This window comes from Enhydra lutris, unplaced genomic scaffold (genome assembly GCF_002288905.1).
Source record: "Enhydra lutris kenyoni isolate GAN:26980312 unplaced genomic scaffold, ASM228890v2 scaffoldscaffold3, whole genome shotgun sequence".
Classification (NCBI taxonomy): Eukaryota; Metazoa; Chordata; class Mammalia; order Carnivora; family Mustelidae; genus Enhydra; species Enhydra lutris.
The window spans coordinates 79,283,035-79,303,034 of record NW_019154087.1 but is presented as its reverse complement, the minus strand read 5'-3'; the positions used below and the strand labels follow the sequence as shown (position 1 = coordinate 79,303,034).

The 20,000-nt window shown below is 37.3% G+C and overlaps 1 protein-coding gene across 1 annotated transcript in view; it reads left to right on the top strand.

Moving 5' to 3' along the window:
• Positions 1–917: 917 nt before the first annotated feature.
• Positions 918–20,000, top strand: part of LOC111157037 (polypeptide N-acetylgalactosaminyltransferase like 6) — a 1,188,224-nt gene continuing 1,169,141 nt past the window's right edge. The window contains exons 1-2 of the mRNA XM_022518249.1: positions 918–955; positions 1,343–1,652. Of these exons, the coding sequence (XP_022373957.1) occupies positions 1,515–1,652 (138 nt within the window). The 5' untranslated portion in view covers positions 918–955; positions 1,343–1,514. The remainder of the gene's footprint in view (positions 956–1,342; positions 1,653–20,000) is intronic.

Sequence of the window (20,000 nt, the reverse complement as noted above, 5' to 3'; positions counted from 1 at the left end):
TCGCCTCCATCTCCCAGGGCCACCGCCGCCTCCGCGTACGGGCTCGCTGAGCTCCCGCCGGCACCATGGAAGAATCGGGGTAAACCCGCGGGCGCCGGCGACTTTTTCTCCAGAGTCTCTGGCCTGGCGCCTTTTGGGTGAGATGAGTGGGAGAGGTGGTAGCTCTGCCGGTCTGAGGTTGCCCCGAAAGGCCCCGGCCGAGAAAGGCTCCGCGGAGACTGTCCGCTGCCAGCCCACGTCGTGCAGCGCCTTCGCCCTCCTCTTCTTCCTCGCGGCAGGGTTTGTTTATATAGGGTCCGGAAGCTGGGCGGAATTGCCCACCCCCTCCAGGCGGCCCGCCCTCCTCTCCCGGGCTCGGGCTCCCGCACGTGGTCGGTACCGGCTGCGTCTCCGCGGAAGGCAGGCAGCCGCGAGCGGGGAGCGGGCGGCCGGGAGCCAGCGCCGCGCAGCTTCGCCTGCTGCTCGCCCTCCCCGGCGCCCTCGCCCACGGCCCAGCCCAGCGCAGACTCGGCTTCGCCTCCCTCCATCCCCCTCACAGGAGGGGAGCTTGAGCACACCGCCCTTTAGGTGCTCGTGATGTTTCTCTGGGTTCGCTCAGTCGCTGTTAGAGAATGGTAACATGAACAGCGGAGCGTGAGAGCGTCACGGGGGAAGGGGAAGAGATTGATGGGCAGAGCGCTTACTTCGCGGAAGATCACGTTCCGAGGGCTGCGCGAGGCGAAACGGCACGGCGCCTCCACTTCCTGGCTGGACTCCGCTGACATCTGTAGCCTCCCTTCCAGCAGGTTCCCCGCTCGCGAGCCGCTGCCGGCGGGGAGAGTTTAGACCGCGCGCGAGCATCCAGGAGTTTGGGGACCTCCATCCAAACAGGAGTTGTGCTCCTGTGTCCGAGTCCCTGGATCCGAGTGGAGCCCGCCAGCACGCTGGCTTCAGAGGGAGTTGAACTTGAGTCCAGGTGGGTCATTCCAGGGGCAGCACAGGAGGAGACAGACGTGCAGGGAGGACGAGGAAGGTGATGTTCCAATGTCAAAAGCGGACGCTTTTCTTCCTGACACTTGCTGGGGCTGAGCCTTTTCCCCCCACGCAGTTCCCCCAACTGACCCGCTCCTCTCCAACCCAACCCTCCCCATTAAGGCGGGGAGGACACCACAACTCCTGTGTTCTTACGTATGTAGCATGCTGTAGACTTTCATAACTTAAGATTATGGGTCAAATGACCGTATTTTACTCCACTGCTTTATATTAAGGAGGTTTAAGGATTTCCTCATTTACTTCTAAGCCAATAGATAATGCCTTCGTCATAGTTTTCCGGGGGGAAAGTAACTGTGTGTTTGTTCTGCAGATGCCCAACTCCCTCTGAATCGTGCAGATTGGTGCTGAGCACGCAACAAAAGTTTTTAGCTTCTCCTCAGTTTCTGGTGCTTCGCAGGGGAGAGGAAAGGACTTTGGCGTTAAACACAAGAAGCAGTCAGGGAGCCATCTCCTTTAACTTTTCTTCTCTGTTACCATTTGCAATGAAGAGGAAACAGAAGAGATTTCTGCAGATGACTTTGTTATTCATGGTGGCTTTAATTTTCCTGCCCAATATTGGTCTCTGGTCTCTGTACAAGGATAAGCACTTGGTGAAATCCACGGAACCCGGGGAGCAGCAGGTAAGTGCCATCCGGAGAGAGCTCACAAGAGGATTGGTAAGGCGAGCACCTCGCGGGGACCCAGGGAAGCAAGTGTAGGGTAGCCTTAGGTTTTCTCTCAAGTATTTGCAGGGCGCGTATTTTAGGAATTGAGACTTTGGGATTTGGATAGTCCTTGTTTTAAGATCCCAACTAAGGACATGGATGAAAGTAAAATAAACTAGAAAAGAAGTATAAGAGAGGTCAAGAGGAAGAGAAAACAATCTCAGTTGGTCTTTAGGTTGATTTTGACTTGAAGTGTATGAAAGGTAACTGTTCATTTGTGGGGTGCGGAGGTGGGTTTGGTACAAGTCAGTCCCTGGGATTTGTTTTTGCTTTTCATCCGGTTTGGGTATCTACAGTAAAGTGATCTGGGCCAATGAAATCCTTAAACTTGTGAAGTAGTTCTCAAGAAACAAGCTACAGCTTTCTATATTTTTGGTTGTAATTTTTGCTTAGCAACAGCTTTTTACTCCGTGGAAACTTAAAGTCTCTTGTTTTTTCTCTCCTGTTGCTAAGGTGGTGTGTGGGGTATACAGGCAGAGTTATCAAGGATGCCTGTTCAGTTTCACAATCTGGTGGTAATAGTTTGTTGGTAAAAGCTTTTCTTCAAATCTGAAACACTGCGTAGTGTGATATGTTTTGTTTTCACGTATATGCAATCTGTTAGTCTGGGCATCACTCATGACTTAACATAGATCAAAATAACTATCTTTTTTAGTGAGTAATGCAAAAAAATCGTTCACGAAGTGTTGATGAGAAGTCATATTGTTGAATTTCTTGTTTATTAATAAATGAGACAGCTTCTGTAATTAAACTTCTAACAATAGAATGCAGCCTTCTTTGTGATATTGACGTAACACTTTTTTTTAACTAGTCCCGTGCATCACCTCAGAATATTAATATTCTTAATTTCAAGGGCCATCGCCCATGTACACTGTGTGCCTTCCACATACATTATGTATTTAAGTAAAAGTCCATTTGTGGACAACAGAAATATATATTAATGGTAATTAAATACTTCTTATACTTAACAAAGTTTAATCTCTTTACACAGTGAGTGGTTAGTTGTGAAATACCTGGAGTTAATCTGCTTTTTCATTTTGAGAAGTAATGGTTACCAGTCTGTAAACTTTAAAGATGACTAGTTGCTTATGGATTTTTGGTGGATCGGAATTTTGAGGAAAACTGTTGTTTTTATTTAGTTGTTGATCTCTATCATCCTTTCTAATAGGGATATAACCTTGATTTGAAGTATGTTCTGTTTTGTCATTCTAGTGAAAAAAAGGAAGGAAGATGGGCACTTTGAATGTGAAACTTTTTTTTTCCTACTTAGGTCACTTATTTCTCCAACCTTGATGTGAAACAAGATTTTGTTGACGTTAGTAGCTAATACAGTATTACATAAAATTTCTATTTCAAAATAGTTAAACTGACAAAAGCAAAATGACTTTTCCTTGAGTTTTGCTAATTCAGTTAACCATAACCATCTGAAGTATTTGTTATATAGCTAACATAAAACACTAATTAAACTTATTAATGAGATCTTTACAACTTTCACACTGGTTCTTATTGATTTTGACTCTTAATGGGAAATTTGTTTATACAATGGCATTAAAAAATGAAATATAGCAAATCAACACTCTGATTTACTGTAATCTCCAAAAGAGTTTCCTTGTTTTTGGTTCTTTTGTAGAGGAATAGATTAACTTAATATTAGGTAATCAGTTAACAATTATGAAAGGAATGGGGTGGCAAGAGAAGGAGGTTTTTTCAATGTTTCATACACTGTTGAGTAAATAACTGATGGAGATCTTGTGACATTCCAGTTTAATAATCCTGTGTAACAGTTTTGAAACCAAGAGTAAAGACGGTCAGTAATATGCCATAAAATGAATGTCAATCATATACTTCAGTAGTTTTTAACTTAAGTAATAGTTTTAGAACTAATTCTTAAAGAAACAAAATTAAAAAGGTAGAAATTGTCACTTACTGAAAGATAGAATTCATTGTAAAACAGAAAAGATAAGCTTTTATTGGTTTTATTCCACTGTTAGATATAATTGGAAAGATAATTAGGATAGTTGACCTTATACAAGTATTGGATAAGTAAGAGTTAAGTCATATATGTATATTTATATATGTGTGTTTATGTGTGTGTGTGTGTGTGTGTGTGTATACACTTGACCAAATAAAAAGTGACTTTCAGTGATGAGTTAAACATGCTTAATATTGTGATATAATAGTTTGCTAATGTATCTATAAATCAATGTTAGTAAGTCAGCTAAACACACAGGTTTCCAGTTGAAGCATGTAATCTGACTATTGGGTAATGTGTTATTTAAATTTAGCAATTTGTTCTAAAAAGACTATTTCATGGTTAATTGCTAAGATGTTCTTCAAAAGCCATCTTTTGCTATATTTATCACTAAGTTGTAAAATCGTGAGGGTGAAGATAATGCGCTGATTGAGGCATTGACAGCAGTAAGTACTGAAGCTATTCAAAACAAGTCACGTGCCCATGTGAGTGGTCTATTTTTACAGCAGTTATGTGTTAAAACAGCAGTTCTGGTGCAAAGTGTGATATGGCGATGGTCACAGAAGTTGAAAACCTTTAACCATTTTAAATAGTTTAATTATTACAATGGGTTGTAGGGAAATACTTTACATTACGGAGATTCAAAATCATAGAATGGCTAATACTCTTTAAATTCTCCTAATTTTATTTTATCAGAGCACATCATTAATAGTTTATCTACTAATTTGTATAAACAGTATTTATTACATAATCTGAAACAAAGCGAGGGTAAACAGTAAACACTGATAGAAATTCTATGTTAGTTTTCATGCTGTTTAGTATTTTGCACATTTTTTCTCATTCTGTTACTATTACAAGTTAATTGTTTTATTTTCTTTTCACATGAAGAATAATGTTTACGGGGATGCCTGGGTGGCTCAGTTGTTAAGCCTCTGCCTTTGGCTCAGGTCATTATCCTGGGGTCTTGGGATCCAGCTCTGTATTGGACTCCCTGCTTGGCGGGAAGCTTGCTTCTCTCTCTCTCCCACTCCCCCTGCTTGTGTTACCCTCTCTTGCTGTGTCTCTCTCTGTCAAATAAATAAAATCTTTACGAATAATAATATTTATGAAAATTCCCATTATATTTTAATATTTACCCATTTATGATGCAGAAAAGAAAAAAATGAAATAAAAATTCCCAAATTATTCATTTAAAAGTTTTTTTTTCTTTTCTCTCATACAACCAAAGGGGATTGAAAAAATTTAATAATGCAGTAATTAAAATGTGTATTTTATTGTTTGTGCTCTGAAAAGTTGGAATCCAGTTACTAAAATAATTTTTAAGCTTTTGAGATTTTTAATGTTTTAGAAAAATTTGAAGATGTTTTATAGTTTTGGCTTATATGTTATTAAGTTATCAATCATAATTGTCATGTTATTTTCAGTTGAATTTTGTCACTTTTTTGCTATTACTGGGATGATGTAATTATCTTCTTTGTTTTGTTTAGAAATATAGACGTATATTACAAAATAATCTATTGATAATGAATGTGATACTTAGCTGAGAGTGATTACTGTGTAGTAATGCTTCTCATTTTTCTCTTAAAATTTGAATTGCTATTCTTCTGGCTTTCAGCTACATTTAAATTAAAGTTATGTGTTTAGATCTTAAATAAGCAGTGCAGTAGGATTATAATTAGGACAAATCAATATTTTAGGGCAAAACTACTTCATTCAGCATTATTATACCTTTCTCCCTAATTATTCGTACAAGAATAGGTAAATAAAAACTACCCCCAAACACTTTGTTTTCCTAAATACATTAAAAAGTCTAATTGAAAAAAAAAAAGTAGCTGTAGTTTTGGCAACTAAGTTGCAAATAATATGACTTGCAGAAATAATACAAGAATATTTAGAATATGATGAAGATCTTTCAATATTTTTGTGAATCATTTTTGAAATGAAAGAACTAGAGTCAAATTCCAGAATTTTAAATCAGACATTTTCACAATTATTCAGAATGATTTTAGAAACTTATGTTTGGCCTGGATTTTTTACCACATTAGAAAAAAAAAAAAAAACCTAGATGCTCATGTCACTTTTGAATTGTAGAACCTTCTTATTTCTTTGTACTTAGGAATTTTTATTGATGAAATAGGGTTAATCATGCTTGCCACATAAGGTACAGAAAGTCCTGAGATCACATCTTGGGTATGGGAAGTATTGTGTGCTAATATTTTGTTGTTAGATCCATATGTAAGCTGTACATGACAGGTGTGGGACTTCACCTTTATTTAAAAAAAAAAAAAAAAAAGTATTCTCCTGAAAGAATTCTCAGTATCTTTGACCAACTCTTCTAATGTTAATCAGCACCACAGTTTGGGGGGATTTTTTCTTTTGGCTAAGAACATTTTTTCTCCCCTGTGGCATTTTAAACCTGTTTTATGATGTGAAGATGTCAGATAATTGGTACTGAGTATATGCAAACTGTCATGCTTTCCTTTGTCATGCTGATCACTAAAGCAGTAGAGTGTGTCTGTATTTCTTTTCCAGCAAACACTTTAGATATTGGAAGAGCTAAGGACAGGAGAAAAAAAAAGGTTTTCTCTCTTCCCGCTACTCAGGATTATCAATACACTAAATGTGAAATGATGCATTAGTTTGAGCCATACTGTTCTTAATTAGCTATAATGTAGGTTTTAAATTAAGATTTTAAAGGACCTTTTCTTGAATTTATGGAAAATCCATTCTGACTCGCTACAGGATCACACCACACAGACCACTGTAACAAGTGTCTTAATTATTTGCTGTGACCCCGTAGATCGCAACATGATTAGTTCATCACCTTGCCTCCTGGGAGACTGTGTGAAACACAGTCTTCTGTTCACAATCTGGTAAAAAATTAGATAGGTTTTTCTCTTGTTCATTGCTGCATTGGATAAGCTGTGCTGAATCAATTAACCTCCTATAAGGTTTTTTTTTTCTCTATAAAGGAAACCAAGTCAAGGCTGGGATATGTAGGGAAAAGAGTAAGGAGGTTTGGATGCTTTAAGTGGTATAGAGAACTGAGTTTGTTTTTATTTATTTATTTAAAGTTTTGTCAGGAGTAGCCATGATAGCCTTTAGGGAAGTTTCCAACTGTGTCTCTTCTTGTAACACTTTTATATAGACCAAGTTCAGCTAAGGTACATCAAGAATAACCTTATAGGAGGGGATACAGATTAAGTGAAGAAAAGATATTAAGCAGTGTAGGTGGGATGTAGAATCAGATGTGGTTGTGCTTTGTCTCAGCAGTCACTCATTTCTCATGGGCTCGGCTTACTTAGGATGAAGAGGTGAGCACTGGTTACTTTCAGTTCTTAAAACCTTCAGACATGACCACATTGTTCTTCTCTTTCCTTCATATTTACATGTGTTGACAAAGAAGCATTATAAAATCAAAGGTCCAAATGTGCCAAGAAATAGGAGGTTCTCAGGGTGATAGTAAAGGTAAAGACACACTCATAAACTATATATTCGTTCTCCATCTGACCTCCATCTGTCACACCATAAAGCTAACAGTGCTTAAATTCTCTCAAAACATAGTTGTAATTCTTGAATGAACAACAACAACAACAAAACAAATAAAAACCATTTTTGTGCCTCTGACAATACATATTTAGACAGGCAGGAATATATATATATATATATATATATATATATATATATATATATATATGCACTCATATATATTGGGTTTATTTAAAGGTTGAAAAGAAGAGACAGGGCATCCACAAACATTCAAGAACATGATTACCACCACTGTTCCTCTCTGATATGCTGGTGTCTGTTACTACCAAACTCCATTGAGGTAGCCAGAAAGAGGGAGAAAAAATAAAGGTATATTTAAGGTCAAGGGCAAATCACATGAATGTTTTCCTCCAACTTTTCCACTTCTAGCTTAATGGGGAAACGTGTGAACGAGGTTAGCAGTACTCTCAAAGTATTCATTTCACGTATTCATTTAGCAGCACACATACATACATCCACATGCATGTTCTCACTTATAAAGAAAAAATAAATCCACCCAACTGTTCCATTTTGTACATTTTTTTTTCTTTCGTAACTTTATGCTTTTTCCACTGCTTTAAATCCACGAGAGGCTGTTAGTCAACTGAGTTTGAAGCATCATTTAAATGTTACCAGCATAACTCTAGGAAAGTATGGAGAGAGATAAAGAAAATGCATCTGTCTCTAGAAGTACTTGTATCTATTTAGCAAGCGTGAGACTCCTAGCAAGGATTTAGCCTGTTAGACTTGCACAGGTTATAAATAGGGTGATTCGTTTGTTGTCTGGTAATAGAATCAATGCAGTTGTGGTTGCTATCCCATGTGGTGGTCCGCTATCAGCTCTCTGTTGCAAGGAGTGGTAGTGTCTTAGTAAGGGCTGAGAAGGCTAATTTTAAATTTATTGCTCAATTACTCATGGAATGTTATTTTCAGTACTTGAAGTCTAGAAAGCCAGATACAGGGAATATTATAAATCATTGTGAACTATTTTATCATAATAAAAATTGACCACATTGTCAGGGCTGCTACCCAAGTTTGAGTGAGTGGGTCTTTCCTTTTTCCTTATTTTTGGCATGTCTCCTCTGAAAAAGAATCCAGTTGCACTTAATTTTAGAAGAACTACCAGAATTTCCATTCTGTCTTGTTCTCTTTCAGTATGTAAGGATGTAGGCTCTGGAACCAAATTATCAGTTTCAAAGTCTGGATCCAGCACTTACCACTTTGTGACATTTAGCAAGTCCTTGATCTTCCCCAATTCAGTTTTCTTTTAAGTAGGGTGGGGATGATAAACTTTTCTTGTAGTGTTACAGTGAGGACTAAATGCTTAGTATTTTTGAACAGCATATAATAAGGGTTAATGAATATAGATTGTTATTATGGTATAAGCATTTATAAGCAATCATTGCCTTTAGCAAGGAAATTAGTGTTTGCTTAATAAATATTTACAGATGGTTTCTCTTTGCAAGGCTGTGTCAAGAGAGCACAGCAGAACAGTGAATATGGGAGAGGACTGTCATTGATGTGTTAAATCTGGAAGGGAGGGACTGTTCAATAAACAAATAAATAGGGTCTAGAAAATGAAAGGGCTTTTTCTTTGTAATTTTTTGGTCCAATGCTTAAGGACAGGTTGTTCATTTTATTTTTTGTATAATCATTTATTGCAAAAAAGTGACTGAATTTTTTTTGGTATATTGCATTCAAAGTTATTAAAAAATTGAAGCTTTTAATAGAAGAGTTTTTTTTTTTTTTTAAGAGTAATACTTCTTTGTAGTGACCACTTTCACTTCCTATAACAAATAAAGCCCACGCCTCACATATAGGCATTTTCTTCCTCTACATTGATTACAAACAAGAATCTGAGAACTACTTTTGTTGTTTAAATCATAGTTATGAGAGAGATCGGATTATTCTGAAGAAAAATAGTTAAAAAACAGAATAGAAACTATTAAAATCATGAACCTACTTTACAGAGTTACTATTCCCTTCAGTGGAGTTAGAGGATCCAGAAAAAGCATGTTGCATGTGCCCATTCTTAATTTTCTAAATAGTGAATTGGTAAGGTAAATTTGATAGTCATGAAACAAACAAACAAAAAACAAGCACTGTGGGCGCCTGGGTGGCTCAGTGGGTTAAGCCTCTGCCTTCGGCTCAGGTCGTGATCTCAGGGTCCTGGGATCGAGGCCCACGTCGGGCTCTCTGCTCAGCGGGGAGCCTGCTTTCTCCTCTCTCTCTCTATGCCTGCCTCTCTGCATACTTGTGATCTCTCTCTCTCTGTTTCAAATAAATAAATAAAATCTTTAAAAAAAAAAAACAAGCACTGAATGGTGGAATTTTCTGTGTGTATCAGGGACCATTAGAAAAGGGAGGGAGTGGTTTGGTCTCTGGAGGCATTAGGGCTTTGTTCTTTTATGAGGAGTGTGTTGAGTTGCATCTTCTCAGAATAAGACAGGGCTGAAATTAGGCTGAGGGAAGGGCAGATACTTAAGGTTCTGACCGTGGGCTCACCACTTACCAAAGTATGTCATCTTGGGCAGGTCACTTAACATCTTTGAAGCTCAGGTCTTAATATGTTAACACAGATATTATCACATAAATGGGTAGCAGAGAGAACTAATTGGATTAATATATGTAAATTGCCCTGGTGCATAGTAGATACTCAATTAAGGGAAGCTAAATAAATGGCATTGCTACTTTTTTCTCAGTTTTTAGAATATTCATTGAAGGTAGTGAACAGGCTTAATATTGGACAAACCCAGTAGAGATATAATAAAGTATGTAAAACATCACTACTAATTTGTTTATTATTGATACTATAGATGTTTATTCGCTATGTGTACCCTACAATACTGTGCTTACACCCTGCAGCAAATAAGTGATTAAGAGATAAATCTGTTTTCAATTAGCTTACAATCTGCTCATTAAGAAAAGGCATGAACACACCTATAATACAGGGATGGATTACGTTGTTTCCTAAGAAACGTGTTCTAATTATTTACCGTTTAGAAGGAGTAGAGAAAACGTCAGTTATTGTGTGATATTTACATGACCCTAATTGTTTTCTGCACATTTACCTGATTTAATCCTCCAACAGTTCATTGAGATAGGTTCTTCTGGATAACTCAGTTCACAGTGAAGTAAGACCCAAAGACAACATTTGAGTCTCTGCACTCTGGACTCATAAAAAGGAAACAGTGGTAAACAGTGTTAACAGCTACATAGTTTAAGGCCAGTGAGAACTTTGAAAAGTGACTGGGCGTGATAATCAGTCTCTGATACTGACCTGGTTAAAGGTGCACACAGCTGTAGAGGTTTAAACAAAACTGTAACTGGTTAAATGGTAAGACTAAATGTGCAACTAAGATGTCCTGTAAGACCAATAACGAATAACGATGGTGCTAGCGTTGATACAAAGGGCTGAATGTGGGGTCCTCCTTAGTGGGAGACGAGAGAAGCCAGAAGGCTGATGCGTGAAGACCAGTCCCCCAGGAAAATGGAGGTAGATGAAAAAAGCAGGAGAGAAGCAGAAAAGGTGGTTACGCTCTGAAAGGTGGATATAGAGCCTGTGCTTGTTACAGGTTGGCAGAGAGGTCTGAGATTTTTCTTACACAATTATCATACTAATTTGGAGAGATAATTGAACATTTGTGAAATGTCCTGCGAAGGGTGAAATCATATAATATAGATAGATAGCTATAATATCTAGATAGATAGGTAATTAGATGTTTATCATAGTATATATAATTCTGGAATAAAGACTGAAGACTCTAATACTGAATGGGGTTGTCAAGACGCTGTACAGCCAGCTGGTCAGTGGGACAGCAATGTACCTGTCAAAATAAATTCAAACAGTGAACAGCTATGCAGAGCAAAGGGAAAAAGCAATTGGTTTATGTATAGGTAGTAGAATGAGGGAAGTGAGGGGATATTAATTACAGGGATAAGGAGATAGTAGTCTTAAGCTGCCAAGAATCCCAATATATGAATGATGAAAGTAATAAAATCATAACGATAAAAACAATAAGCGTAGAAGTATATTAATAATAAAAGTTAAAGTAGCATTTATTTATAATTCTTACTCTGTGCCAGGCACCATGCCGAGCTGTTCTTAAATAGTCACAGCAAATCCTTGGTATATGGAAGATTACTATCATATATTGCAAAAATGAAGAGACTTTTTTTTTTTTCAAAATTTGTTAAGATCTTACAGTGATTATTCTACCAATATTGAAGTGTTGGAGTATCTGTAATTTACCATATAATGTAACTATATTGGATATTCTGCACCATAGAGTTGTATATTAACTCAACTATGGAACGAAATATGCACAGTGGTTGAGGGTTTGGAGACTAGAACCAGGCTGCCTGGTTTCACTTCCAGTTCTATTGTTTGCTGCCCCTGTCACTTTGGACAAACTGTGTATCTTTACTGTGTCTTAGATTTGCCATTTCTAAGATGGGTATAAAAAATAGTGCCTGCTTGGTTCAATCAGTGTATGGGTTAAATAGGTTTATGTCCATAAAATGTTCGGAAAACCGGATTGCACAAAGCAAGCAATTTTAAAGTGTTGGCTATTATCTGTTAGAATTCTAGAGAACTGAGATTGGATAAAAAAGGAAAAGTATGTTCCTATACCATTTCTTTCATAGACCCATCATAAGGGTTTATAAAAATATTTTTATTCTCCTTTTTAAAGATTTATTTGAGAGAGGGAGCCCACACACACGTGCGCAAGTGAGGTGGGGATGGGCAGAGGGAGAAAATCTTCAACCAGACTTTGCTGCTGAGTCCAGAACCAATGTGGGGCTCTATCTCAGGACCCTGAGATCATGACCTGAGCTGAAACCAAGAGTTGGGCACTCAACGGACTGAACCACCCAGGTGCTCCCAAAATTTGCATTCTTATAAGGCTTTAAAAAAATATTCAAAGAAACATCTTTAACATTTTTTCTTTAAATTTTTAAATTTATTTTTTTACTTTTAGTAACCCATATGGAAATAAAATAGCACTGACTAGTTCAAAAGTTTTTGCAGCATGAACCAAGGACTCACATAGCTCTACCTGTGAGAGCAAACTGGATTTCAGCAGAGAGTTTAGTTCTTCCCAGCATATGCAGTCAGCACCAATGCTATTATGGTGACCTTTCCCCTCATATTTTTTGTGCTGTTCTCTCCACATGGTGTTGATTTCTCAATGTGTGTTTTGCCCTCAAGGGATAAAACCTGTCTTATAAATTATGTCATTGGGTCTGAGCTTCTAAAAAAGATCATCTAAAAATGTCTTCAGGGTTGAATATTTTATTTTATTATTTTATATAACTTGAATTTTAACGTTATTGTTCTGGTTGCTTCAGAATGATGCTGTTTGAGACTGGAGTACAGAGCTTGACAAAGGAAGTGCTCTCTCACTCCTAGTGTTTCGGAGAAAAGAACTGGCTGGAAAGACAGGAATGGAAAACTGTAGAAAATTAGATGGTGAAAGGAGATGAAAATGCTTTCATTCCCTAGCTGAGTGAATCTTTTAATTTTTTTCAGGTAGCCTAACAGACGGGTGTCACATTAACAACAATTATGTAGTGGAATTGCTTCCCTCTCTTAATTTATATGGAAATTTCCATTTTTTCTTTCACAAACTGAAGGAAATTACATTTACTGCATGATCCCAGCATTCTGAGGCAAAGATCTTGAGTTTTAATATATAAAATATGGAGGGAAAGATAAGCATCAGAGAGGCTAAGGAACACTATTCAAGAAAGAGTAGAAATACCAACCACTTTATCACTTTGCCCCCCTCTTCTGTCCTTTTTTTTTTTTGCTCAGAGCTCCCTCTGCTCCCCTTTTTTCCTTTAAAATTTTCCTTGAAGAAACATTTCAAGTGGGCATTGATTTGATCAATTATTGGTCCTATGAATGGACCAATGACTTCAAACTCTAAAAACTTGAGTCTTTTGCATTGTACTTAAAACACACACACACGCACGCGCGTACACAGACACACACAAAACATTCTGTTGAACCTAACTAGATTTTCAATTATTGAAATGTGTATGATGTGAGAAATATTTTTTTTAGCTCAAGGCTTTTGCTGTTGATCTATGTTGCTATTGTTTTGTTTGTAATACTGGGAGCTGACACCTTATTTCAGACTGTGTCATCAGAAGGTAAATATTGCTTAGTTGTGTCACCTCAAGGGAAACAATCTTGTGTTAGCTAAAAATAAAAACTGGCACAATGAAGCCAAACTACTGGTAAAGAATCTCTCTGTGCTTTCCCACTCAGCACTTTCTCCCGTTCTTTAAAGCTGCTTTCTCCAATCTTCTCTTGTCTCCTCAAATCTCCCTTGCCACCCCCTCTTTTATACTCAGTGGATAGCCTGGCCTCATTCTTCAGTGACAGCATAGTACTTTCATACCGGGAGAGCCAAGACGTCTTACCATAAAATCAGAGAAAGTATATGCATTTATTTCTCAGTTCCTATTTGCCTCATGTGACCATGGAAAAATGTCTCTAGCCTTAGGATACATAGGGACCTTCTCTCCAGTCTATAGACCACAATGTTTTCTTAGGAATTTCAATTGATCTGTTCTGCTTTTTTTTTTTTTCCTCATTTCACTTATTTCCAGTCTATTCCTCTCTGATCCATCTTTCACATCAATATTTGAACTTGCTCAGATTTCTCCCACTATTGGAGGAGTGCGGGGAGCCAGAGTAAAGCGAAGACAGTGCCACTCTCTGTCACATACTCCTTTAGCACTGTCCTGTCTTTCTCCTCCTAACAACTAAACCTGATGCATCTCCTTCCTGATTTTCTGCGTCTGTACCTCAGGATGATTCCAGCTCCTCTAATCTATGTTAGCTCCTTCCAGCAGTGTCACTGGAAATCTCTTGGTAGTTAATTCCAGAAGCACTTCTCATTTGTCATACTACTGGATAGAATTTAACAAAACTCTCTTACCTGAAACAGTCTTCTTTATCTGAGGAGAAGAGGGGGCAGAGTGGGAGACTTAAAGAGGGAAGAGGCTGGAACGACAGCTTTGGGAAACAAGCAAGAAGGCTAAATAGGGAAACGTACGCTGATTCTTTAGCCTTTGCTGGGCAAACTCCTATTTTAATTCTTCTATCCCCACACCCCCTCCCAAAGACCATGCATGCACAAACACATGTACAGTGTCTTTATAGACACCTACTTCTGTTCTTTTGCTTACAATGCTATTTTCTTTGGGGTCTCAGCAGTTGTTACTTCTTGTCTGCATTCTTGGGGAGAAGGGGTCATTCATCTAGCCCCTCATAATTTCAGCTATCAAATTTAAGTTGATGACTCCCAAATCGTTATGTCTAATCCAAATTTACCTCTGAACACGTGATGCACACAACAATCTAACATCTAGAAACATATTTTAAACCTTAAATGACTGTAATGAAATCCATTTTTCTCTTCTATTCCCTGTGGCGTCTCTCCTTTTGTGTCTCTTACCTAAATGAAGTACACCACCATCTATCTGGGTTTCATTATTGTTGGTACCTTCATTATGCTTACTCTAAAATTCAGTCAATTGATAAGCGTTAGCAATTCTTCCTAAAACATCTCCTGTGCACTTATTCCCATCTCTTGATGCCCCCTGCCACTACCCTAGTTGGGACAAGCATAAACTCTTCACTGGATTTCTGGGAAAGACCCTCAATTTAATACCCCCCCTCTAGCATTGTCCTCCAGTCCACTCGCAAAGCAGAGAGTTGTTTATCCAAAGTGTGTAGTTGAACAGGCTATGGCCATTTGCCATTCTGTTCACTGGCTTCCCACATCTTTGGATTAAAGTTCAAATTCTTTAATTTGGCTTTTTTGTATTAAACACTCCTTGATGAACCCAACTGCTCACTACTTTACTACCAAGACTTCCCAGGCTCCAACTACTTTGAACTTCTTTTAGGTTCCTTAGATTATCATGTTCTTTCTCCTCCAGGAATTTGCGTATATTTTATCTTCAATCTTACCTGAACAATTTCTACTTTTCTTCAAGCTCTATCTGGGAAACTTTCTTTGATCTCTCATGCTTGGGTTTCTCCCGTTCTTTAAAGCTGCTTTCTCCTTACCTGTTCCTTAAGAAAAATTTTCTTTTTCTGCCCTTATAATGGAACTTATCAATGTATTATCTACCTATTTAGGTAGTTTATTCAACATTAATCCATAAGTTTCTTAATCTTAATAGTAGGTCGATTGATGTACTCCCCTGTGCACCCCCCCCAAGTTTGTCCATGTACTAATCCATTGAACTTGTGAATGTTACCTGATTGGGAAAAATAATCTTAGGGATGTAATTAATTTAGGATCTTGAGCTGCAGAGATCATTCTGGATTATCCTGCTGGGCCCTAAATCCAGTGACAAGCATCCCTATAAAAGACACACAACACAGGGGGCATTTGGTGGACAGGAGGGAAGAAGACACAGACAGAAGTGTGAAGACAGAGGCAGAGATTGGAGTGATGCAGAATAAGTCAAGCCCCTGGAAGAGGCAAAGGAAGATAGAGCCTCCAGAGATAATGCAGCCCTGCCAACATCTTGATTTGGAATTTCTGGCCTCCAGACTGTGGGAGAATAATTTTTTGTTGTTTTAAGCCATCTAATTTGTGGTGATTTGTTATAGCAACCCCAGGAAACTGATATAGTTAGAAATTATCTTTTTCCACATTTTAATGCCAGGGTCTAACATTGCCTGACCACAAATTAGGCATTCAATAAATGTTTCTTGAAAGAATGAGGAATGACAGATAGGAGTTGTTTTCTATATATGGAACTTACATGAGCTAAACTATATTTAATACAAAAATAAGAGTATGCACAACCCATTGCGTATGCTTAAACACCATATAGGTATTATCAAACAACTGTGAATATAAAAAAAAATGTTCAACTCTTGTCATCCTTGTGAATTAAGGTTCCATTTGGATGTGTTTGTTCTGTCTGTCTCTGCCTTAATAAGCTGTTATGTCAAGACTTGACTGATCCTGATACTGAAAATCACAATGAGATTTCTTTTTTTTTTTTTTTAAAGATTTTATTTATTTATTTGACAGAGAGAGATCACAAGTAGGCAGAGAGGCAGGCAGAGAGAGAGGGGGAAGCAGGTTCCCTGAGCAGGCTCCACATCAGGGAGGCTGATGTGGGGCTCGATCTCAGGACCCTGAGATCATGACCTGAGCTGAAGGCAGAGGCTTAACCCACTGAGCCACCCACGCACCCCGACAATGAGATTTCATCAAAGTTGTAGACATCTGAGGTGCCCTAGAAGCTGTGTATGGCTCCAGTGACTTTAAGGAAAAGAGGGTCACCTTCAAACAAGCCAGTAAGATGAAGAACACATCTAATCATCAATCATATTCTTTCTCTAATTAAAGCAACATCTGTAGTATAACTTAGACTTAAAAAATGTTTAGGCATAAGATGTATCTACATTAAAATGACAACTGTGACAATTTAGGAAAGACCTTATTTAAAAAATTTACTGATTTATAAGAAAACTTGTAGTTGAGTTAGTTATTACAGGCTACAAGGGAACACTAAGCAGCCCACTTCATGTAAAAAAGTCATTTTGGAAATACAGATTGACATATTTCATGGGGTTTGTTTTAATTTGAATGCTTCAGACCTTAAGACTTCTATTAGCTTGATTGTCTAGCACAGGTCCTCATTTCTAACAGCCCCTGCCCCTTCTTTTGAAAAAAGTCTACCTTGATTTACCTGTGTTCATTTTAATTAGCAGTTGTCTACTGGGGATGTGGAAGCAGGGAGAGGAAGGGAGAAAATTCAAGGGTAAAACTTATGAAAGAGATTAGGAAAAAATTCTAAGAGCTAGAAAAGATATGACAGGGTTTCTTTGATAGAGGCATATTTAATGCAGTGTCTTGGGGGAAATCTCTTACTGTTTTGATAATTACATAGCATTGTGTTTGATGAGATGATTCCACAAAGCTCTTCATGTTGTGAAATTACTTCAAGCCCATTAATTATATTCCCTCTTCTCTGTACTAGTAGGATGGTCAGCTTTGGATTTTTGAACTTCTCATTCTGACATTTCTATCTACTGGTCACCTAACTTTGACCTTCTTTCATTTCTGTTGCTTTTGTGTCCATCTCAACAGTATATTAAAATGATTTTCAATATAAGGTTTGCCAAGGCACATTCAGCTTTAAAACGATGTGCAGAGGGGCTCCTGGGTGGCTCAGTGGGTTGAGCGTCCTCTTGATCTCTGCTCGGGTCTTCCTCTCAGGGTCATGAGCTCAGGCCCTGGGTTGGTCTGTGCACTGGGCATGGAGCCTACTTAAAAAAATAAAAATGTGTAGAAATATTAAAGGGAGTTTTTAAAATTAGGTTTTTTCCCTTAATGTTATCAGTTCAATAGGTCTAGTAATCAAAATGACATTTAAAATATCCTTATAGTTGGGCAAAAATAATACATGCTAGTAATAGCATGACTATTGACTTGTATCATAATATTTAGATGCTAAAACATAATTTTTTAGGTACCATCACCTAACAAAAACATGCCAGTGGATGTTTTGTTAAGCGTTATGAGAAAATACATGCATCCAGTTTGAAGCAACTTGTTTGACTTGAACGCTGAAGTCTTTTTCCTATTTACAACACTTTATATGATTTTACATTGTTTCTGTGAGTATCTGCAATTGTATATTTCTACTGATTTGAGACATTGTCTTTGGCAGTGATCTTGTGATATATTGACTCTGAATGATTCATCAGTATCTTTCATGTAGATATATATAAATACTATTTTTTGTGATATGTTTAGATGGAAAAGGTTTTTATTTTCATTTTACTGATGGAATGTGTAGATTCTGGTGAAAATTTCTTTAAATAATACATTAAAATTTTTTTTTTATCTAAGTACAGCTATCAAGTATTAGCTACAGATATTGGTCCTTTTTAAATGTAAACTTGCAGTTCATGTATGTTTGTCAGAATCTTCTCATTCTTTTTATTATGTTTTGTGACCCCATCTTTAAGTTCGGTAGCATATTCCTTTTAATTTATGCTTATCTTATAAATAGGTTTACTTAATTTCTCATTGTTTTCTTCTCTGATTTTTATTTACTTACCTATGACTGATATTTTACAGTGTTTTCCTTCCTTTCCTGTGTGACATTGATTATATGTGCATATACATACATATGTATTTCATATACTTTATATATAAATTTTGCCATTGTCAGTATTGATGGACATGTGAGTATTTTGTGAGAAGCATTCAATAATATTTTCATTTCTTATTTTAGGAAATGTCATTTTGTTCTCTGGTTTTTTAGGTTTGGGTAAATATGAAAATTTGAGCTGTGGTTCTTAAAAATATCACTTAGGAATAGTGAATGAGAATGACTTTTTTTTTTTTTCTTTTTACCTTGGGCCCAGAAGAAAGAAAAGTATAAGGTAAGTGGGTGTCTGCGCTACCTGGTAGTGAATATTTGAGGTTGACATATGAGTATTTCTAGACAAACATAAATATGAGGCAAACTTTCTGAGTCCTACCACCATCAAAGCAGAATGTTTAAGGTCACTTTATCCTCATTGCAATACACATCCTCAAAGTTACAGATTTGGGGTTTACTTTTCAATTTTTAAGGTTGCCCTAAATGCTCACTTTAATCAATATAAAATTTGGAGTGGTCTGAAACTGATTTTGATGATTCTCTCTTAAAGTCTTTTCTATATGGCCTGATTAGTGGCATATTGAGCAGTATTAAGAATAGGTAACTTTGGGGCACCTGGGTGGCTCAGTCAGTTAAGTGTCTGCCTTTGGCTCAGGTCATGATCCCAGGGTTCTGGGATGGAGGACCCTGTCCAGCTTCCTACTCAGCGGGGAGTCTGCTTTTCCCTCTCCCTATGTTGCTCCTCCTACTTGTGCTCTCTTGCTTGCTCTCTCTCTCTCTCAAATAAATAATAAAATATTAAAAAAAAAAAGTAGGTAAGTACACAGAAACAGTATGTGAAATCTAGAGTGTAATATTAAAAACAGTTGTCCTTTTTGTGAGAATGTGAAGTACCATATAAATCATCTATCATAGTGTGCAATTGATGCACAATGAATTGTTATGGAGTGGTGCCTAGTGTTTTTTATGAATTTTATAAATCCTATTTATTAAAAATAGTTGTTGCTAATAATAAATGTTACACATGAATGAATTCTTGGATCTTTCAAATATCTCTTTCCAATTTTATTAATTTGTTAAATAGGTATTACATTTAGCCAGAGTTTGATGAATCTGCTAATATTAAGAACTAAATAGACTTAGAAGAACTATAATTCTGTTCTGCCATAAACCACCTCAATACAAGGCTAAAATCTTAACTATTCTGAGATTTGATCACTTTCTTTTCTAATAGTGATTTCTGCATATTTTTGCTTGCAGTCTCTTTTTTGTGCTTTGAGTATATTTTATGTAACTTTAATGTTACATAAAATTTGTTTATATACAGTGGTAAGGAGGAATTTCATTTTTCACTCGTCAACCTTTTTTGGATTTCTTTAAATGATATTTTTAAATATTAGGCTTATTTCACAATAAGAATTATTTTAATTCTAGTATAGTTAATATACAGTGTTATATTGGTTTCAGGTGTACAATATCGAGATTCAACAATTCTGTACATTAGTCAGTGCTCATCAAAATAAGTCTACTCTTAATTCCCTTCACCTGTTTCACCCATCTCGCCCCCCCCCCCCCCCCCCCCCCCCCCCCCCCCCCCCCCCCCC